At 45.6% G+C, this 23,861-nt stretch overlaps 2 protein-coding genes across 3 annotated transcripts in view; one reads left to right on the top strand and one right to left on the bottom strand.

The window, feature by feature from the left end:
- LOC141094170 (oocyte zinc finger protein XlCOF8.4-like) overlaps positions 1–23,298 on the top strand; it is a 44,619-nt gene extending 21,321 nt beyond the window's left edge. The window contains exon 7 of one of the 2 annotated variants that reach the window (XM_073579927.1): positions 21,413–23,298. In XM_073579927.1, coding sequence (XP_073436028.1) covers positions 21,413–22,437 — 1,025 coding nt within the window. In that variant the 3' untranslated portion in view covers positions 22,438–23,298. Of the gene's footprint in view, positions 1–21,409 lie in introns of both variants that reach the window. The other variant, XM_073579926.1, reaches the window with a different exon arrangement.
- Positions 1–23,861, bottom strand: part of LOC141094139 (uncharacterized) — a 305,335-nt gene that overhangs the window by 225,440 nt on the left and 56,034 nt on the right. The gene's annotated exons all lie outside the window — the stretch shown is intronic.

Below are 23,861 nucleotides of genomic sequence, written 5' to 3'. Positions count from 1 at the left end.
CCGATACAGCGGAAGGGTCGCAGCCTCCTTCTTGTTAGACATCCGTGAATGACCAATAAATGGGTGGAAAACCAGCAGGGAACAGGAGGAAGCCGTAATGAACCAAGCGGATGGACTGGCAGCAGACATTGTTCCTGGCAAAACTGCCCCCAGCGAAGTATGCCTCCTGTATGCCAGTCAAGGATTGGCTCATGTGCCTTTAGCCATGGGAGACCCAGAAGGAATGGGTGAGATAAGCCAGACAGGGCATAGAAAGCTAACTTCTCCCGATGCCGGGCTCCCACCTGTAACTCCACCTTTTCGGTCACCTTAGTGACTGTCTCCTGCAAGGGTTTGCCATCCACCGAAGATATCAACCGAGGATTCTCCAAGGTCATAGAGTTGATCCGGTACTTAACAACCTTATCAAGCCTAATGAAGTTCCCTCCCCCGTCCGAATCCACATAAGCCACCTCAGAGTAGCGTTTGGAATCCACGAACAACTGGGCGGACAGAGTTAGGGGTAGAGAGGAATCACGTGCACCTAGGCAGCCCTCTCTTGCCTGTCCTAGGTGGAGGAGTTTCCCGGAAGCACTGGACAGGAACGGAGCAAATGTTAAGCACTTCCGCAGTATAAGCAAAGCCCTTGTGCAGGTCTCTCCCTACGCCACTGTTTTGCCATTTTGAGTCGATCTACCTGCATCTGTTCAGGAGTCGTAGCAGAGATGGACACGGTGGGTCGCGTACTGGGTGGCCTATGAACGGAAGAAGATGGGCGGTTGGGCCTTTTCTCCCCAAGACAATTCGCGAGAGCGTTCCTTAAACTGCAAGTCAATACACGTGGCAAGAGGGATAAATCCTACAGAGAAGTAGGAGTATCCCGGCCCGTGAGTTCATCCTTAATTCTGCCTGACAGGCCCTGCCAGAATGCTCTGACCAGCTCCTCGTTATTCCTTCCCAACTCTGAGGACAAGGTGCGGAAGCAAATGGCATATTGGCAAACAAAGAGATCCCTGGTGGAGATTGAAGAGAGACTCTGTTGTAGAGGCCAGACGACCCGGTTCTTCGAACACTCTATGGAAGGTCTCCAGAAATGTGGCAGCTGAGAAACTCTGGGATCATCGCACTCCCACAGTGAATTCACCCAAGCTAAGGACTCTCCTTCAAAATGTGAGACTACAAATGCCACCTTAGCCTGATCGGTGGAATATTGCTGTGGTAACAGCTCAAAGTGGAGATGACTCAAAAAACCTCTGCACAGTTTGGGATCATCATTATACCTGGGCGGCTTCCCCAGACAGGGCAGGGGATGAGGTACAGGAACTGAATCAGGATTGTGGGGCAGAACCTGTGATGAAGCCGTGGAACCAGATTGCAGATTAAACACAGTCATCTACAGAGGCCATATAACTTAGCATGTGGGATGTGTGTCACGCTGCTGTGCTAGTTCCTGCTGGAGACTAGCAAGATGAGTAGCATTAACCGGGTCAGAGGCCTGCACAGAAGACCAACAAGACTCCATGGACTGCATAAACGACATGATGCGGTTCTGATTCTCTTGCAGATATGCCAACTCCTTTTGAGGGGAGAACAAGGCACCAGTGAGGTCCATGGCCTGATTATACTATTATGAATCCTAGAGTGGACACTCAGGGTCATGATACCGGAGCCCTCCTGAGTGAGCTGGCCTAGTGAAACCATCCCCTATACAGGGAGCGTCAGGGGCAGGCCCAGGGGGTCAAATACCACGACAGCATGTACCAAGGGTCGGCTTGTAGGAGACTGGGAAAATGATAATAGGACTGTGGGATGACAGGGAGAGCGACAAGGAACGGGCAGGGTGCAGACAGGAAAACAGAACACACAGCTAGGAGGAGGATGTGAAGGAATGGAATAGGAGGACCAGGAACCGTGAAGGCAGTGCATGGTTCAGACACAGACAGGAATCCAGGGATCCGGACACTGCAAGAAAATAGGGACAAGGCAGGATAAGACTACACAAGGTAAATAGCGCACAAAGAGGTACAAGGGGACCTGAGTAAGGGACAGTGCCAGGACGAAGCCTATGGAAGGCACAGACGTAGGCACTAACAATAATTAGGCGCTTCCTCTAGCAGGAAGCATCCTGATATACCCGATGGCTGCATTAAGCTGCCGGGAGAGCGCGCGACCTAAGCAGCCTGGCTCGCATGCGCAAGGAGCGAGAACCCCTGCGTGGACGAGGACCCAGAAGTGACGGAGAGACGGGAAGCGGAGGAAGCGAGGTAGCTGGTGTTACATACACCCACAAGTACTAAGAGAACTAAGTATTGTAATAAACAAACCATTTTTTCCTTATATTTAGGGACTCTATAGCGATGGGGTCTGTTCCACATGACTGGCGCATAGCAAATGTGGTACCAATATTCAAAAAGGGCTCTAAAAGTGAACCTGGAAACTATAGGCCAGTAAGTCTAACCTCAATTGTTGGTAAAATATTTGAAGGGTTTCTGAGGGACGTTATTCTGGATTATGTCAATGAGAATAACGGTTTAACTCCATATCATCATGGGTTTATGAGGAATCGCTCCTGTTAAACCAGTCTAATCAGTTTTTATGAAGAGGTAAGCTATAGACTGGACCAAGGTGAGTCATTGGATGTGGTATATCTTGATTTTTCCAAAGCGTTTGATACCATGCCACACAAGAGGTTGGTACACAAAATTAGAATGCTGGGTTTTGGGGAAAATGTGTGTAAATGGGTAAGTAACTGGCTTAGTGATAGAAAGCAGAGGGTGGTTACAAATGGTATATTATCTAACTGGGCCGCTGTGACCAGTGGGGACCGCAGGGGTCTGTGTTGGGACCTATTCTCTTCAACATATTTATTAACGATCTGGTAGAAGGTTTAATACACATTAAAATATTGATATTTGCAGATGATACAGAACTGTGTAAAGCAGTCAATACAAGAGAAGATAGTATTCTGCTACAGATGGATCTGGATAAGTTGGAAACTGGGGCCAAAAGGTGGCAGATGCGGCTTAACAATGAGAAATGTAAGGTTAATACACATGGGAAGAAGGAATCAATATCACCATTACACACGGAATGGGAAACTACTGGGTAAATCCGACATGGAGAAGGACTTGGGGATCCTAGTTAATGATAAACTTACCTGGAGCAGCCAGTGCCAGTTAGCGACTGCCAAGGCAAACTGGATCATGGGGTGCATTAAAAGAGGTCTGGATACACATGATGAGTGCATTATACTGCCTCTGTACAAATCCCTGGTTAGACCGCACATGGAGTGCTGTGTACAGTTTTGGGCACCGGTGCTCAGGAAGGATATAATGGAACTAGAGCGAGTAAAAAAGAGGGCAACAAAATTAATAAATGGAATGGGGGAACTACAATACCCAGAGAGGTTAGCAAAATTAGGGTTATTTAGAAATAACCATGTCTAAGTATATAATTGGACAATACAAATATCTCTCCGAGGATCTGTTCATACCAAGAGATGTCAAGGGACACAAGGGGCATTCTCTGCGTCTGGAGGAGAGAAGGTTTTTCCACCAACATAGAAAAGGATTCTTTACTGTTAGGGCAGTGAGAATCTGGAATTCCTTGCCTGAGGAGGTGGTGATGGTGAACTCAGTCGAGGGGTTCAAGAGAGGCCTGGATGTGTTCTTGGAGAATAACAATATTGTATCTTACAGTTATTAGGTTCTTTAGAAGGATGTAAATCTGGGAATATACTGTAGGCCGAACTGGATGGACAAATGTTCTTTTTTCGGCCTTGCTAACTATGTTTATTGCATAAAAGCGCCTAAACATAAAAAAATGATATAAATGAGGTATTGCTGTCATCGTACTGACCCGAATAATAAAACTGCTTTATCAATTTTGCCACACGCAGAACGGTGTAAATGTCCCCTCCCCCCCCCACACAAAAGAAATTCATGAATTGCTGTTTTTTGTTCATTCTGCCTCCCAAACATTGGAATAAAAAGCGATCAAAGAATGTCTTGTGCCCGAAAATGGTACCAATAAGAACGTCAACTTGTCCTGCAAACAACAAGACCTCACATGACTCAGTGGGCCAAAATATGGAAAAATTATAGCTCTCAAAATGTGGTGATGCAAAAACTATTTTTTGCAATAAAGAGCGCCTTTTAGCGTGTGAATGCTGCCAAACATAAAGCCCCACCATAAATAGTAAATCAGACCCCCCTTTATCACTCCCTTAGTTAGGGAAAAATAATAAAATAAAAAAATGTATTTCCATTTTCCCATTAGGGTTGGGGCTAAAGTTAGGGTTAGGGGTGAAGTTAGAATTGATGGGTTTCCAGTGTTTCGGCACGTCAGGGGCTCTCCAAATGCGACATGGCATCTGATCTCAATTCCAGCCAATTCCCATCCGAGCTCTGCCATGCGCCCAAACAGTGGTTACCTGCATATATGGGGTCCAATTTCTCCTGTTACCCTTTGGTAAAATAAAACAAATAGGATCTGAAGCAAATTTTTTTGTGGAAAAAAGTTAAATGTTCATTTTCTTAAGCATTCCAAAAATTCCTGTGAATCACCTGAAGGGTTAATAAACTTCTTGAATGTGATTTTGAGCACCTTGAGGGGTGCGGTTTTTAGAATGGTGTCACTTTTGGGTCCTTTTTTTTTTTATCACATAGACCCCTCAAAGTGACTTCAAATGTGATGTGGTTCCTTTAAAAAAAAAAAAAAAAAAAATGGTGGTGTAAAAATGAGAAATCGCTGGTCAACTTTTAACCCTTACAACTTCCTAAGAAAAAAAAAATTTTGGTTCCAAAATTGTGCTGATTTAAAGTAGACATGTGGGAAATGTTACTTATTAAGTATTTTGTGTGCCACATCTCTGTGATTTAAGGGCATAAAAATTCAAAGTTGGAAAATTAAATTTTCTACAAATTTCCGGTTTTTGTTTTTTTTTTCCACAAACGCAAGTTATATCAAAGAAAGTTTACCACTAACGTGAAGTACAATATGTCACGAGAAAACAATCACCGGGATCCATGGAAACGTTCCAATGTTATTACCTCATAAAGGGACCGTGGTCAAAATTGTAAAAATTGGCCTGGTCATTAACGTGCAAACAACTTTTGGGGGTAAAGGGGTTAAGGACCTTCCGCCTACCTCTAACTTTGTCATTTGTGCCAATGTGCACCATGACCGCCGCATCCTCACCAGCCCCTCCCAATAATCTGTCAACCCATTCAGCGATGTGTCGGACTCGAGCGCCAGGTAGGCAGCACACCGTTCGACGATCCCTGTCTTTGTGACAGATTGCCCCTAATAATTGAGTCCCCCACTACCAGCACCTGTCTGGCCTGCCCTGCTCTCCTATTTCCACCCTTACTGGAGCAGACACTCCTCCGGCTTTCAGAGGACATGCCTTGCTGCAGCAGTGCTAGTCCTGCACTAACACTCCCCTCATCTGCCAACTTAGCAAACTTATTGGGGTGTGCCAGATCAGGACTAGCCTCCCTGGCGCTCTTCCCTCTACCCCGCCTTCTAACTGTCACCCAGCTAGCTGCTTCATTGTCCTGCAGCTCCAACCTAGCATCCCCCCCTCATCTATCATTGAGAGTCTGCTCAGTGAGCAGAAGACTCATTTCCATATTGTCTATGGATCTCAGTGTTGCCAGCTGCACATTTAGATCCAGTATCTGGGTTTCCAAATGCACAAGGTGCTCACATCTCACACAGCAGTATGCACCCTCGACCGGCTGGTCAAGGATTGTATACATGCGGCAAGACGTGCACTGGATGGCATTGGCAGTAGTGGAGCACATCCTAATGGGGATTGCACCAGACAGAAATGTTAAAAATAAATACTAAATATTAATAAAATATAACAGCAATTCAGTAATTGAAGAAAAATATTATGATGGGCCTCTAAGAGAAAGTGGAGGGTAATGTTGCTGTTGGCTCCCAAGAAAACTGGTTAGGTACGAGTGGACGTGCTCAGTGATACTCGCATATCACTTGATTAACAAGCACATCCGAGCACCTAGATACTCCGCGAGCATTAGCCAGTGCTCGATTTCAAACCCAAATCCCCACCCTTCATGTATGACGCCTGTTACACAGCCAAAAAACATGCGGGGTTTGCCTGCGGGTCACTGTATTGCTGTAGCCATCTTGGTAGTGGCATTACTCCTCATTCCTGGCTGTGAGACATCATCAGGGGATTATTAAAAAGGTAGGCGCCGTCAGGCTCGGCACACTGATGCCATTGCTCCGCTCTGTGACAGTTATTGGAGGAAGAGAGTGGTTGTACAGGCGTGTGTGCTCAGTAGAACGATCAGAGTCCTGTAGTGTAGATCAGGGTCGAACTGGGGTGCCTAGGGCCCAACAGGGGAACTAAGGGTACCGTTACACCTAGCGATGCACCAGCGATCCCGACCAGCGATATGACGCGGTCAGGATCGCTGGTGCATCGCTAGGTGGTCGCTAGTGAGCTGCCACTCAGGCAGATCTCACTAGCGACATCGCTGGGGACGGGGGTCGCTACTTACCTGTCAGATGCGGCGATCCTGCGTCCTCCCGCCCGGCTCCATGCGTCGCTCGTCGTCAGAGCAGGAAGCGCCGCAGAAAGTGACCGACGAGAAATGGTCCAGCAGCTTCTCGCGCGATCAGCGATTACCAGCGGGGGAGTCGGTCGTAGGTAAGTATCACATGCAGCGATATCGATAGCAATATCGCTGTAACGTCACAAAATCGGTGACTTTACAGCGATATTGCTAGCGATATCGCAGTGTGTAATGGGGGCTTAACTCTAGGGGCCCTCTCTGCAGATACCATAAACATTTTTATATATTATAAGGACAAGGATGTTAATCATATTTGTAATATACCTCATTAGGAAAATAAGTTTCTGGCAGGAGCAAATGATGAGTCCGGATGTTCCTGAGCTCCCGGCTTTCACTAGACCCGGACCCTGATTTACATTTGTTTTAAATTGAATTAGCAACAGGGGCAGAGAAAGTCAGGAAATCATGAATATTCTGGACTCCTCATTATGCCCTGGAGCTTCCAATATAAGACTTTGGTACACCTGAGTGACCCAGCATTCTGCTATGGGGATCTGTCACTAGTTTGATACCCTTAGTTAGGACACCATGAAATCGGTGACAGATTCCCTGTAAAAGAATCGCTGGATACCACCTTTAGGGTAGTTTTCACACTAGCGAGTCCACTCCGGGATGCCCGCTGCTTGTATCCCACAGTGGACTTGCTCTGAAGGAGGATTGTGCCATCAGTATTCTGATATATTCACATATATAATGCTGGGTGCATTATAAACAATGTTTTGTGTTAGAGTGAAATTCTTCAGGTGTATTGGACATCTCTTTAAAGGGAATCTGTCACCCTTTTTTTTTTGGACTATCAGCTGCCGGCATTGACATCAGGGGCTTATCTACAGCATTCTGTAATGCTGTAGATAAGCCCCCAATGTAACCTGAAAGATAAGAAAAAAAACGTTAGATTATACTCACCGGAGGGGGCGATCCGGTCCGATGGGTGTTGCGGTCCAGTCCAGTGCCTCCCATCTTCATTTTCTTTCCTTCCTGTAGTGGCTCTGGCGCAATGCTCTGCCCTGTTGAGGGCAGAGCAGAGTACTGCAGTGCGCAGGCGCCGGACCTCTCTGACCTCTCCCGGCGCCTGCACACTGCAGGACTCTGCTCTCAACAGGGCAGAGCCGTGCGCCTGCGTCGGAGCCACGACAGGAAGGGAAGAAGAGGACAACATCGTATGAAGATGGGAGGCGTCGGACCAGACCGCGACACCTATCGGACCATTACAGAATGCTGTAGATAAGCCCCTGATGTCAATGCCTGCAGCTGATAGTCCAAAAAAAAGGGTGACAGATTCCCTTTAAAGGCTCTCTATTAGCAGAGAATGACTGTTCAAACCAAGCAGAGGAACTCAGATTATCATGGCGGACAATCATTTATATACACCTTTTCCACCTGTTTGATTTCCAGCCATCATTCTCTGAATCTACGCTATGAAACCAGAGCTGTCAATCAAATTTAGTGGAGGTAGAGAATGATGGAATACAAACAGATGGCAAGGTGAATGTACATGATTGGCCCCGCCATGAAGCACCGAGCTGCAGGACTTAGTTTGAACAGTCATTCTTTACTGATAAAGTCCCTTTAAGGGTAACCTGTCACCTTGAAAAACACTTTATCTGCAGATAAAGGGCTAATCTGAAGGTAAATGGGGTTTAAAGCCTGGTTAGCCAGCTTAATGGAAAAGTGTTGGCTACAGGGAGAAAATTAAGCTTTATTCTCCTTGCCACCACTCACTTCCTCTGATGGGGCTGGTGCAAGGAGGGAGACATTACAGTCACTGCCAACTACAAAGTGAGCGTGCTGTAATAACGTCCCAACACTGTGATTGTGACATTGTCCTGGGAGCCCAACCTCAGACTTCATTGAATAACTAACATGGCAGCAACACACAACAACCATCAACAACCTGCAACGACATCACAGGAGGCTGATGGGAGCTGGTGAGTGCATGCATGCACTGGCCATCTATATGTCAGTGATTGACAAGGGCATTTAAATACTTAAAACAGAAGCAATCAAGGTGAGCTCTGATCACTGCCATTACAGGCAGACGCTGGCTATGTATCGCAGACATCTGCCTGGTATGCAGCAGGCTCAGCTCCTGAACCTGCTCCATACAATCGCATCCCTAAGGTGACAGCTGTGTTAAGGTTAGCAGATTTCACAAGTCTGTTCCTAAACATGGGAAGACAAATGGAATTCCCTAACACGTGTGTCACAGGGTCCTTCTCCGATACCACACAATCAACAGAGCGAGGGAAGGGTGAACAATCCCAAGACCTTTATTACAGGCAAAATTAGAAGGTCCATAAACAATCCACCACACTGAGGATACAACAGTCCAGAACAAGAATGTAGTCCAGTAACAGGATAAAATGTCCAGGGAGATGAGATTCCAAAACTCTAGCACCAGAGGATAAAATGGGTCTTTCTCTCTGAAGTGCAGTCTTTACACAATCCTCTCCATACAGGAACTGACTTGACCAGCTCCTGTTCTCTCCACCCCCTTCCTTGTGCCCAGGGGTAGTCAAACAGGTTGGGGCGGTTTCCAGGCCTCCCAGAGGAGAACAAAGGAGCCTCGGGGATTAAAGAACTACACGGAGTCATCATCAAGAGACAGATACAGTCAGGCTATAGACATAGAAGAAAAACACTATGAAAATAAGTGAAATAGAAATATACACAAAATGATATCCACATAGCCTATCACACCATCACAACCTCTCCTCCCCCCCTCCCCCTTAATAAGTGAGCACGCTATGAGGTCTACACAGACCTCTGGCCTGCTCACTTTAATCCACATTGCTCAACCATTTATAGTTCCTTGTACAGTGGCAGGGGTAGGTCGGCCTGGTGAGCCTATGGTTCTTCTTGTCGAGACAGACCATCAGCGTTCTCGTGTTGGCTTCCCCGCTTGTATTGGATGGAGAAGCTGTAGGGTTGTAAGGACAAGCTCCACCGCAGCAATCTTCCATTGTCCCCTGATACGCGGTTCAGCCATGTGAGGGGGTTGTGGTCTGTAACAATTGTAAAGTCTCTGCCATACAAGTATGGCTGCAATTTTTTAGTGCCCATACGATGGCAAGGCACTCCTTTTCAATAGTGGCATAGGCAACTTCCCGATCTAGTAGTTTCCGACTGGCAAAAGCAACAGGGTGTTATTCTCTGGCGTCGTACACTTGGCTAAGTACTGCCCCAATCCCAAAGGTGGATGCATCTGTCTGAACGAGGAACCTGCGCTTATAATCCGGGGCAGCCAAGACAGGAGCAGTGACGAGGGCGGTCTTTAACTAAGAAAAGGCATCCTCGCATGCAGTCGTCCACGTAACTTTCCTAGGCATGTTCTTGCGGGTCAAGTCGGTTAGGGGCTTGGCCAAGGTGCTGAAGTTAGAAACAAAATTGCGATAGTAACCAGCAGTTCCTAAAAAATGCAAGTACCTGATTTTTAGTCTGGGGTCTACACCAGTTGCTAATGGCTTCCACCTTGGCAGGCTCAGGCCTTTGGGTCCCACTCCCTACTCTATGCCCGAGGTACCGCACCTCAGCCATCCCTATTTGGCACTTATCAGGGCGAATGGTCAGTCCAGCAGTAAGGATACAGTCTAGCACTATGCCCAAGTGTTTAAGATGTTCCTCCCAGGTTGTGCTAAAAATGGCAATGTCGTCTAAGTAAGCACAGGCAAAGTCCTGACATTGTTGTAACAGTCGATCTACCAGTCTCTGGAAACTAGTGGGGGCAGTTTTCATCCCAAAGGGCATTCCCAAGAACTCAAAAAGCCCAAATGGAGTAATCAAGGCCGAGCGTCCTCCGTTAGGCCTGTTTCACACTTCCGTTTTTTCAAATCCGTCAAAATCCGTTGGTTTCCGTAAAAAAACGGATCCGCCATTTTTTTGCAGGATCCGTTTTTTTGTCCCATAGACTTCCATTAGTGGTTACCGCGGATCCGTCAAAAAAACGGATCTGTTTTTTTAAAAACGGATCCGTTTGCATCAGTTTCCGTCAAAAAAACGGAAACGGATCCGTTTGGCGGACACAAAAACGGAAGTGTGAAACAGGCCTTAGGGGTATCTGCCAGTATCCCTTGCTCAAGTCTAACTTGGTCACAAATTGGGCACTGGCCAGACGATCCAATAGATCATCAATCCTGGGCATGGGATAAGCATCACTCTTGGTGGCATCATTTAATCGTCTGTAATCAACGCAGAATCGTGTTGTACCATCCTTCTTGGGGACCAGGACGACAGGAGAGGCCCAAGAACTGTGAGATGGCTGAATAACTCCCAGTTGTTTCATCTCCAGTTTGTTCTTTATCATGCCTTGAACAGCCTCTGGAACCCGGTAGGCAGCCTGCTGGATGGGGCGTTGTCTGGGGGTTTCCACATGGTGGCTGGTGAGAGTAGTCTTCCCCGCCTTTGAGGAGAAAGCAACAGCCCTCGGCCTTAGTACGGCGACAATATCGTCCTTTTGTACATCCGATAAATGGGAGCCCACGGGCACTTGTTCCAGTGATCCTCCCGCTTGGGAAAACTGGAGGAGATCGGGGAGATACTCGTTGGCGGCGGATCACTAGGGGGGTGGCAGACAGCTAGAACATAGAATCGTAGAGTTGGAAGGGACCTCCTGGGCCATCTGGTGCAACCCCCTGCTCAAAGCAGGATTCGCTAAATCATCCCAGTCAGATATCTGTCCAGCCTCTGTTTGAAGTCTTCCATTGAAGGAGAACTCACCACTTCTCGTGGCAGCTTGTTCCACTCATTGATCACTCTAACTGTCAAAAAGTTTTTTTCTAATATCTAATCTGTGTCTCCTCCCATTCAGTTTCATCCCATTGCTTCTAGTCTTTCCTTGTGCAAATGAGAATAAAGTTGATCCTTCTACAATGTGACAGCCCTTTAGATATTTGTAGACAGCTATTAAGTCTCCTCTCAGTCTTCGCTTTTGCAAACTAAACAATCCCAAATCCTGCAACCTTTCCTCATAAGACAGGGTTTGCAGACCGGTCACCATTCTGGTTGCTCTTTTCTGAACAGGCAGAGATCGGTCGTGGTAGTCTTTCAGCATGTTAATGTGGACGGTTTTCTGTCGTCGACCACTAGAGTCCAGGGCAATAACATAGTTAGTGTCATTAATTTTCTTGACAACCTGATAAGCGCCTTCCCACACTGCTTGAAGCTTGTTGGCAAGGGAAGCAGTAATCATGAGCACTTGCTGTCCTTCCATAAATTCCCTGGTCCTGGCATTACGGTCATACCAGGTTTTTTTGTCTGGACTGGGCCATTCGCTGATGTTCTTTAGCGAAGGTAGCTATCTGGGCGAGACGGTCTCTGAGCTCTAGAACATAGGGAACGATGGGCATTCCAGTATCTGAGATGTCTGCCTCCAAATGTTCTTTCAGAAGAGTGAGAGGCCCACGGACCTTCCGGCTAAACAGTAGTTCGAAGGGAGAGAACCCTGTGGACACTTGGGGAACCTCCCGATAGGCGAATAGGAGATGTGGCAGGTACTTTTCCCAGTCTTTTTCAATGTCAACAAAAGCCCTCAGCATATTTTTTAGGGTTCCATTAAAGCGTTCACATAGTCCGTTGGTCTGCGGGTGGTATGGGGTGGTGCGAATGGCTCGAACACCACAGGTATGCCATAGGGACTGGACCAGATCTGACATGAACTGAGTGCCTTGATCCGATAATATTTCACTAGGAAACCCTACCCGGGTAAAGATAGTAACAAGGGCCTCGGCTACCTTTACTGCTGTAATACTGGACAGGGCCACAGCTTCAGGATACCTAGTGGCATAGTCCACCACGGTCAGGATATATTTTTTTTCCCGACCGGCTGGGGTGGGCCAGAGGACCTATGATGTCGACAGCTGCACGTCGAAATGGTTCCTCAATTATGGGCAGGGATTGCAGGGGTATCTTATGTTGAGCTCCTGGATGCCGCATTCGCTGGCAAACATCGCAGGTGCGGCAATAATGGGCTACCGACTGCGAGACACCAGGCCAGTAAAACCTTTGGGTGAGTCTCTTTTCAGTCCTTTTTCTCCCTTGATGCCCAACCAAGGGCATGTCATGGGCCAGTTGGAGTAGCTGTGCCCTGTACTTCTGAGGGACAAAGGGTTGCCCTGGTCACTGCCCTTTGTTACACGATAATACAGTCCGTTTTCTCGAGTGAAGCCATCCCCATTATATCCCATGTGCCCAGTTTCTGCCTTTCGCCTAATGGCTGCTAAGGTAGTGTCACCCTCTATTTCTCTCCTAAACTCCTCTCTGTCCCAAGACTCTCCCAATGTAGTAGCAGCGAACGTATTGCTTACCGACTCTGCTGCGGTTCGTGGTGGTTGCTCCCCGGTGAGGTCCGGATGATGTAGTGCTTGAAGGGCCTGTAGTCAGGTGATTGCTCCACAAATTGGCACTGTAACTCCCCAATGTCGTTACCAAGGAGGATATCTGCAGGAAGTCCTCCCATAACTCCAATCCAACACAGTTTTTCTCCACAACCATAATCTAAACGCACAGAAGCTCGCTGTATATATTTGCAGGCACCCCCCGCCAGGACAATGGGACTTCCCGGACCCTGGTAAATTGCCTCGGGTCGAACCACACGGGGGTCAGCGATAGTCAGGAATGCCCCGTGTCTCTAAATCCTGACACTTTGTATCCTGCAGGTGGCGTTGCCGTTGCTCTGAGTAGCTAAAGGACAGAGGCCGGAGTCTGTACACTCCAGGATGAGTATCTATGGTGCCGTGGTTGGTGGTCCACTCTGGTGGGGGTGGTGGTAGCTCTTCCTCAGGCGGGGTGGAGTTCACAAGATGCACTGGACGAGGTAGAGCTGCATGGGGCTCCCTCCGAATCCTGGAGGGACAGCGAGACTGCAAATGTCCAGGTTGCCCACACCCATAACACCTCCTCTCTGTGATACCCCCAGGTCGTGGTCGGAACTGTTGGGGCTTAGGATTGTGAGGCGTGATTGTCATCGGCTTGCGACTAGGTGGAAGGGCAGATATAATTGGAGGGGGATGGGGCGCAGGAGCAGGACGTGGTTCATTGTCCAGAAACCTCCTCCATTGCGGCCGGATCGTAAGGGCTTCATCGGCCTGGGCTGCAGCTCTATCCACGGTACATGGCGTGCGCTCCTGGACCCATTCCCGTACCTCTGCGGGGCACTTGGCAAGAAATTGTTTTACAAGGAACGCCTGTATAACATCTTCCACAGTAAAGGCGTTTTCTGCTTCCAGCCATCTCCGACATGCCTGGGACATCTTATGTGCATACATCCTAAACGATCCCACCGTGGTGCATGGGAGGTCTCGGAACTTGGCCCTATATGAGTCTGGGGAGATAGCATGGTAATCCAGGATAGTCCGCTTTACAATGTTTTAATCTCGATTCCGAGGTGCGTCAATGGTTCGGTAAGTCTCCGCCATGCTTCCGTTCAGGAGCCCCACTAACAAACGCATCCAGCTAAAGTGGGGCACCTCCATCACAGCACACTGCTGCTCAAAGTCTTTGAAGAACCCCTCCACATATCCGGAAGCCTCATCAAATGGCTTAAACTCTGTCCGGGTGATCCGTACAGGCTCCTGGATCGTTGGGGTTACACTCCACATTGCGTTACTCCCTCTTTCAAGCTCCATTGCTTCCTGTCTCCGCTGTGCCCGGCGGGCAGCCTCCTCCTTGTACTCCTGAGAGACGCCAGGGCCCAGAACCGCCATCTCTTCTTCGTACCACACCAACCACTGGCTTTTCTGGATGGGGATCCCTGTCTCCAGTGCTCGTCCTTCAGACATCTGGGAGGAGGTGGCCCACCAGTAGATCAATTAAGGCCTCTTTAGTAAGTCCCTGGTAGTTCAGGCCCAGGTCTCTGGCTCTCTCCTGTAAACTGGATACAGTCCAATTTCTGTACTCACTCTGTGGGTGGTTCTCCATTGGGTTACGCTCTGTTGATCCCACTGCTGCCACCAGTTGTCACGGGGTCCTTCTCCGATACCACACAATCAACAGAGCGAGGGAAGGGTGAACAATCCCAAGACCTTTATTACAGGCAAAATTAGACAATCCACCATACTGAGGATACAATACAATACAGCCATAAACAATCCACCACACTGAGGATACAATACTCCATAGACATACAAGAAAAACACTATGAAAATAAGTGAAATAGAAATATACACAAAATGATATCCACATAGCCTATCACACCATCACAATGTGGAAGAGCCCTAATAGATTTAATAAATGTGCCGAAAACATATGAATGTTTTTACATCCCACAATGCACTGTTACATGCACGCATCTTGCAAAAATACATATAATTCCAGATACACAGATATACACGCAGACAAGCCAGTACATGAATGCAACATGTGAACCACCATCAGTATGTGGTACATCAATTGTAATGTCAGGTCAGCCCTATATACCTTTTGTATCGCATGAACCCACAACTCCCAATATGTCCTTAACAATCGACATACTAGGAGTTGTCATTATCCTTCAACAGACTGTGAATCATACAGGAACCACAGCACTGATGAGACCCAGACTGGATCACAAATAAGCATTTACATCCAGGTATCTTACCTCAGACACCTTCTCTGATTAGAGTTGTTCTTTCTTTTAGTCTCTAGTTCAGACAACATGATGACTCTTCTCATACACAGCTGGTCTCCGCAGACTTCCATCTTCTCTGGTCTTCTGCAACACATCCCCACATGATGCCCTTAAAAATAACATTGTCATTATAATGCTCCTGAATAAATAGATCTGCCCTACGCTGAGCCGTTGTATAGTCTACTATCACTCACAATGCTCCCTGCACAAAATATGACCCACACTGCGCCTCTTATGGTATATGCCCTACACACTGTCCTCTCTTTTCTATACTGGGCCGCCTCTTCACTATCTTCTCACACGGTGTCTTCCCTATACGGCCCAGTTTCTATACTGTGCCGCCTCATCACATTACCTCTCTTCAGCATACTGTTCCCTCCTTGCTGGGCCCTCGTACTGTCCCCCCATCCTGCCCCTTCTCTATACCTCCCCTCACACTACCTAGTCTCTGTTCTGTGTCCCCTCACACTTTTCTCCCTCCATGCTGTCTCCTCTCACATTCCTCCCACTCTCCATAATGTCTCCTCATGCATCCCCCTTCTGTACCTGCACTCATTCCCCCTCCCCTCATTCACTATACTGTTACTTCACACATTCTCCCCATACTGTCTCCTAAAATTTCTCCTCAATTATAATAAATCTTTGGAAGAGTACAAAGACATAAAGAAGTACACATACACGCACGAAGACACACACGTGTGTGCAGACATGCACTAGCAGAGACACTTGCAGATTGCGCACACGCAGGAATGGGCACACACACATACAGTGGATACAGAAAGTATTCAGACCTCTTTAATTTTTTCACTCTTTATTGAATTTACCAAAGGGCTGCAATGAAACAAAGTTCATTTTTTTTCTCAATGTCCACTCTGCACCCCATCTTGACTGAAAAAAAAACAGAAATGTACAAATTTTTGCAAATTTATTAAAGAAAAAATGAAATCACATGGTCATAAGTATTCCGACCCTTTGCTCAGACACTTATATTTAAGTCATACGCTGTCCATTTCCATGTGATCTCCTTGAGATGGTTCTACTCCTTTATTGGAGTCCAGCTGTGTTTAATTATACTAAAAGGACTTGATTTGTAAAGGCACACACCTGTCTATATAAGAGCTCACAGTGCAACTCAGACCAAATGAGAATTATGAGGTCAATGGAACTGGCCAAGGAGCTCAGAAACAGAATTATGGGAAAGCACAGAACTGGTCAAGGTTACAAAAGAATTTCAGCAGTACTCAAGGTTTCTAAGAGCACAGTGGCCTCCATAATCCTTAAATGGAAGAAGTTTGGGACCACCAGAAGTCTTCCTAGACCTGGCCAAACTGAGCAATCGTGGGAGAAGAGCCTTGGTGAGAGAGATAAAGAACACCAAGATCACTGTGGCTGAGCACTGGAGATACAGTAGGGAGATGGGAGAAATCTCCACAGAGTCAACTATCGCTTCAGTACTCCACCAGTCGGGCCTTTATGGCAGAGTGGCCCAATGGAAGCCTCTCCTCAGTGCCAGACATATGAAAGCCTGCATAGTTTGCTTAAAAACATGAATGACTCCCAGACCATGAGAAATAAGATTCTCTGGTCTGGTGAGATAAAGCTAGAAGGTCAAAGGTCATTGGTGATTTTAGTCAAGGCAGTTTCAGTGGAATGGTGCGGTCTGAAGTCAGATTGTAAGCGGTCAAAGAGGGAGCAAGAGGAGAGGTGGGAGGAGAGTTCAAAATGGACATGTTCCAGTAGTTTGTTGGCATAGGCGAGATTCAGTGATATGGGGCGATAGGCAGACAGAGAGGAGGGGTCAAGGGTGGGCTTTTTGAGGATGGGGTGATCTAGGTATGTTTCAATCAGGATAGAAGACACCAGTTGTTAGTGACAGGTTGAATCAGTGGGTTATGCTTGTGATGAAGACTGTGGTAAAGTTTGAAATGAGGTGGGACGTTATTGTGTCATGTTCACAGGTGGTGAGGCAAAGTATTCAGATGAGAGGAGGGGGAACTGGTGGACGCAGGAAAGAACTGAAAGTACTAAATAGCTCTTTAGGGTTGAGAGACAGGTATGATATGAGGAATGAGAAATCGGTTTGTTTTGCTTCAGTCTGAATTTGAGCAGCATTTTTACAATTTCTGTTACTGGACAGGCAAATCCGCTCCCTTTCCTTGGCAGCCATACAATGGTACGCTTTGTAGATGAGGACCAGAAAGAACATGTGCTCTATTAGATGGCAAGCGCTGCATCAAGTGGTCTCTGCTCTTCTTCCTCCACCTTAACATCACACACGTTATAGTCCTCAGTGGTGGCACCCGAATTAACCTTTTTCTTCCCCACATCCAACTCCAAGCGCCCAACTTACTGTGTGGAACCACAGATGGACCATTCTGCAGAGCTGTTTACACATTCTATTCCATGGGTATCAGAGGTCTGCTCTAAACATTCACGGAGTCGCGTTTAGGAAATTATCTGCACCGATGGCCAAATTTTTTCTGACTTAGATCTATGGCCAGATGAAGTTTGCAAACCCAAACCCTCTTCAAAGCAAAACCCTCTTCAACAGACATTAACCCTGTTGGGTGAAGGTGATCCATTTATAACGAGACTCAGATATTTTAGGTGCACGCGGACTGTACTGTGCTGTCAAGGCAGGAAGAGGAGGAGGTTGCCTCTCAGTGTGAGGACTGGGAGAACAGTGAGGATGACTATGAGGTAGTAGATCACACTTATAAACCCCGAGGCATGCAGCTGAGTATCTCAGCAGAGCATGAGGATGCTGAAGATGAGGTTACGTACACACGGAGTTATGCAATCACTACACCCAATGCATCCTGAGGCCCAACTCTTGCAGTGAACAGCATCATTTGTGTTTCTGCAGTTGGCTAGCTTGGGTCATTTTTTGCATTTTGCAAAAATCTTAAAAATCATGCGGTCAACTTTTTTAAAAACAATCTCGTAGAGTGAAAAAATGAAATCATTTCAGTACTACATGCATGACCTGCCACATGCGTGATCAATGTTTGTTAATCTGGGAATGTCATTGCGCTAAAATGCAGACTAGCGGGTCTCGCCAACCACAATCCACCTCATCAACCGCATCTTCTGATTCTTCTTCCTCCCTCACCGTGGAAAGTGTCACACAGGTCTGCGGCCGAAAAACCTCCACTTGTTTACCCTCTACTGTTGGGGTGATAGCCTGTCAGCTGATAAGGAATTGGACATGCCTGGTTTTTTTGACTGATCTTGCATACTACGCACACCCCTATATTTCTCAATCCACCATAACATCCCCGCCTGCACCTCTCTTACAGTCCAGCAGCTTGTCTTGTTGACCCTACTCCACCCTGTCGGCACAGCAGCAAACCCTCGTTTCTGCAGTTGTGCTGATATAAAAGATTCTTCACTCCTACACATGGCAAAGCTTCACAGCTAGAATTTCACCATCTTCAATCTACTAATAATAATTCTAAACTTTATTTATATATTGCAAACACATTAAGCATAGCTTTTTGAGTCAGCAGTTCATATAAAACAGTCAAAGGTTACCAAGTTTAAGATAATCAAACAATTCAAGCAAAAATAATTACGACCCTGCTCTTCAGAGCTTACAATCTGCAGTGAGGTGGGGGTGACAACATTTACAGGTGCTTCCACTACAGCCAACCCAGCAGATGGACACCCAGCCAAGAGTGTACACATTTCCAAAAATTTAGTTACAGACACCAATAAAGTGGCATCAGTTCCACCAACTACCCCATTTACACCTTCAACATCGAGCCTAATCCCCCTTCCACCACAACCTCGCTTTTTCAGTCATGTTGCTCACATAGAGTGCTATGAGCTCAGTATTAGCAACTAAAAATTAGATTTTTTACTCTTTACCACCTCGCCACAGCTGAATTTCAGTGGCACCTAAATGAGAAGGCTAAATATGATGTGCTTAATCGAGTTAGTCACAGTAAAACAAAATTTTTATGTGTGTATGAGGCCTGTATGACAAAAAAAATTAAAACTGAGATCTCCTCTACTGTATGACTTTAGTAACAGAAGAATTTTTGGGGGCCTCTTGATAAGCACTGTTAAACATTGAGTGGATGGTCACAACAATTTAAGTGACATGTCCCCTGTTGTATGATATTAGTAACAGAAGAATTTTTGTGGCATGAAGGGGAACGTACAACAGAACCAGTAACAGGGTTGCTATGGGAAGTACAACATCCAGGATCCAGACTATAATCTTGCTGGAATAGTTTGGAGACACAATATATTGGGGGCACTGTTCATGGTCACCTGGTAGCTCAACAGATGGCTACTACGAACAGACTTGGCGCTATCTACTCAGTCTTCCATATCTCAGGGATTGCCTTGCTCATCATCCTTTAACCCATTAACTACCAGAGGTATTTTTGGTTTTACATTTTTGTTTTTTTGCTCCCTTTCTTCCCAGAGACATAGCCATTTTGACCAAAATATAAGAAAGTTATGTGAGGGCTTGTTTTTTGTGGGACGAGTTGCACTTTTGAACAACAGCATGGGTTTTACCATGTCGTGTACTCGAAAACGGGAAAAAAATTCCAAGTGCCGTGAAATTGCAAAAAAAGTGCAATCCCACACTTGTTTTTATGAGGTTTTTCTAAATGCTAAAACTGACTTGCCATTATGATTCTCCAGGTCATTACAATTTCATAGACACCAAACATGTCTAGGTTCTTTTTTATCTTGGTGGTGAAAAAAAAATGCCAAACTTTGTAAAAAAAAAAAAATTGTGCCATTTTCCGATACCTGTAGCGTCTCCCTTTTTTGTGATCGGGTTGGGTGAGGGCTTATTTTTTGCATGCCGAGATGCCGTTTTTAATGATAACATTTTGGTGCAGATACGAAATTTTGATCGCCAGTTATTGCATTTTAATGCAGTGTTGCAGTGACCAAAAAAAACGTAATTCTGGTGTTTTACTTTTTTTCTCACTACGCTGTTTAACGATCAGGTTAATCCTTTTTTTTTTTTTTTTTAGATCAGGTGATTCTGAACATGGCTATACCAAATATGTGCATGTTTAATTTTCTTTTTTATTGTTTTATTTTGAATGGGGCGAAAGGTGGGTGATTTAAACTTTTAGATTTATTTTTTTTATATTAAAAACTTTTTTTTTTTTTTTTTTACTATTTGCATGCTTCAATACTCTCCATGGGAGACTAGATGCTGCCATAACTCAATCAGCTCTGCTACATACAGGCGATGATCAGATCACCTGTATGTAGCAGAATAACTCACTTGCTATGAGCGCCGACCACTGAGCGGCACTCATAGCAATCCGGCAGTGACAACCAAAGAGTTCTCCAGGGGACTTATGGCTGTCCTGCCCAACCCATCAGTGAACAGCGATCACGTGATGAAGTCACCGGTGGCTGGGATTTCCGACCACGATTGCCGAAAGAGCATGTAAAATGCTGCTGTCAGCGTTTCAAAACAGCTGACATGTGCCGGGAAAGATGTGGGTTTACTGCCGGAGCCCACATCAAAGGGAGGGTGTCCGACATCGGCGTACTATTACGCCCGATGTCTAAAAGGATTAAAGGATATATATGGATTTGGACTGAGACAGGGACCCCTAGGCTCGAGCCACGTTGTTACCTGCTGTTCTGTTGTGTGAGATGGGAAGAAGAATAGGTTGTTGGGGCAGAACCAGGAAGGCATAGAAAATACCAAATCAGAAGATGCAAGAGGAGTCAGTAAACGGGCCAGGGTCACAACAGGTAATTAATACAGACATCGGGAGCTGAGCACAGAGGACTGAACCAGAGGAAAATAAGCTTGTATCTGGCACCATCCGGCAGAGCTGATATTGCTGGATTGGTTTATGGAAGCCATGTTGCTTTTCAAAAGATTTTATAAGTGGCTCAATGTAGAAACCTGTTTTTCCACTGACAGATGATGGACCTGAGTGGGGACTTTTTTTTTTCAGATGACCAGAGTTTTTATTGGTATAATTTTGCCTACAATACAGTTTGGCTTTTTATTTGATATTTGGGAAGCAGCGTGAACAAACAGTTGAGCTCCACGATCTACTCGTGCATCTTATGAGGTTTTCTATTAGCCTATGAACTGTCATAATCTTGGTAAATCAATATTTTTGCATAACTTACTATTATTGCAGATAGTTTAAGTAGAAATGTTCAAACAATATAAGTCAATGACATCTTTTTCAAAATTAATAATTGTTTTTTATCTTAGCAGATGACTGTACCAGGAGATCAAGGGAACAGCTGACATCTTCAATTTTCAAATCAGATGATCTAAAGATCCCACAGGATACAATTAAAGTGACTGCTATTACTCCAGATATACCATCATCCATTCACAGCGATGATCTCTCATCTGATCCTTTCAAACAAGTCCTGTCTTCTGATTCATTACAGACTCCTAAGGAAAATCAAAGTCACAAAATAAGCATTCAAATACTAAATGCTCACAAAGCAAAAAAATCATTTTCAGGTTTAGAATATGGAAATAGTTTTCCTTTCGAAAAATCTTTTCTTAAACATCAAAAAATTCACACAGAGAATAACTATTCTTGTTCCAAGTGTGGGAAATGTTTTAACAAGAAATCAAAACTGGTTAGTCATCAGAGAACTCACACAAGGGAGAAGCCATTTATATGTTCAGAATGTGGAAAATGTTTTGTAGCTAAATCAAATCTTGAGAGACACCAGCGAATTCACACAGGAGAGAAGCCATTTTCATGCTCAGAATGTGGAAAATGTTTTACAGTGAAAGCAATTCTTGTCAAACATCAGAGAACTCACACAGGGGAGGAGCCATTTTCATGTTCAGAATGTGGAAAAAGTTTTACAGAGAAATCAAGTCTTGTCAAACATCAGAGAACTCACACAGGGGAGAAGCCATTTTCATGTTCAGAATGTGGAAAATGTTTTACAGAGAAATCAAGTCTTGTCAAACATCAGAGAATACACACAGGGGTGAAGCCATTTTCATGTTCAGAATGTGGGAAATGTTTTACAGATACATCACATCTTATCGCACATCAGAGAATTCACACAGGGGAGAAGCCTTTTTCATGTTCAGAATGTGGAAAATATTTTACAAGGAAATCAAGTCTTATCCATCATCAGAGTAGTCACACAGGGGAGAAGCCTTTTTCTGTTCAGAATGTGGAAAATGTTTTTGTCGGGACCTGGGGGGGTGTGGTTGCCCCCCAGTTGTCAGGGATTTATTATATCCCACTTTCCAGCTCCGATTAGGAACTTGTAGTTCTCTGGCACACCCTTACCCTCAAGTCAATCAGGGAACTACACCTAGGATAAGTAGTCGTCAGAAAGGCTGTCTTGCCATGTACTGGCTATTGGGCTCTCTGCAGTGAGGGTAGTATTAAAACAAAAGACAAAAAGGCAACCGTATATAAATCTGTTCATTCAAACCAAGGGGATATACACTCACTGGCCACTTTATTAGGTACACCTGTCCAACTGTGTGTTAAGACTTAATTTCTAATCAGCCAATCACATGGCGGCAACTCAGTGCATTTAGGCATGTAGACATGGTCAAGACAATCTCCTGCAGTTCAAACCGAGCATCAGTATGGGGAAGAAAGGTGATTTGAGTGCCTTTGAACGTGGCAAGATTGTTGGTGCCAGAAGGGCTGGTCTGAGTATTTCAGAAACTGCTGATCTACTGGGATTTTCACGCACAACCATCTCTAGGGTTTACAGAGAATGGTCCGAAAAAGAAAAAAAATCCAGTGAGCGGCAGTTCTGTGGCCGGAAATGCCTTGTTGATGCCAGAGGTCAGAGGAGAATGGGCATACTGGTTCGAGCTGATAGAAAGGCAACAGTGACTCAAATTGCCACCCGTTACAACCAAGGTAGGCAGAAGAGCATCTCTGAACGCACAGTGCGTCGAACTTTGAGGCAGATGGGCTACAGCAGCAGAAGACCACACTGGGTACCACTCCTCTCAGCTAAGAACAGGCATCTGATGGCTACTTTCAGCAGGATAATGCGCCATGTCATAAAGCTCGAATCATCTCAGATTGGTTTCTTGAACATGACAATGAGTTCACTGTACTCAAATGGCCTCCTCAGTCACCAGATCTCAATCCAATAGAGCATCTTTGGGATGTGGTGGAACGGGAGATTCGCATCAGGGATGTGCAGCCGACAAATCTGCGCCAACTGTGTGATGCCATCATGTCAATATGGTCCAAAATCTCTGAGGAATGCTTCCAGCACCTTGTTGAATCTCTGCCACGAAGAATTGAGGCAGTTCTGAAGGCAAAAGGGGGTCCAACCCGTTACTAGCATGGTGTACCTAATAAAGTGGCCAGTGAGTGTACGTTCGGAAGAGTCCAAATACACCTTGTTTCAAGTCTGGCAAGAGGATTCATAATTTTGCCTCCCCTCATGTTAGGCGGAATCATATCAATTCCCCTAACATGTAAGAGGGAGGCATCACAATTGTGAAAGGCCTTAAAATGTTGTGGTAGTGTTTTTAATATTGATGTATCTTCAATGTTCTTTGTAGCTAAAATACCAAGGACATGTTCACGTACACATATCTTCAATGGATGTGTAGTGAGGCCAATATATATAAGAGAACACGGACACACAGCATAATATATTACAGATATGGTCGTACATGTAATGTTATGCTTAATGGAATATGTCGT

Source organism: Dendrobates tinctorius, unplaced genomic scaffold (assembly GCF_039654945.1).
Source record: "Dendrobates tinctorius isolate UK_male_01 unplaced genomic scaffold, ASM3965494v1 ptg000063l, whole genome shotgun sequence".
In the NCBI taxonomy this organism is placed as follows: Eukaryota; Metazoa; Chordata; class Amphibia; order Anura; family Dendrobatidae; genus Dendrobates; species Dendrobates tinctorius.
The sequence above is the reverse complement of the archived record's forward strand: the minus strand, read 5'-3'. Positions and strand labels throughout refer to the sequence as shown.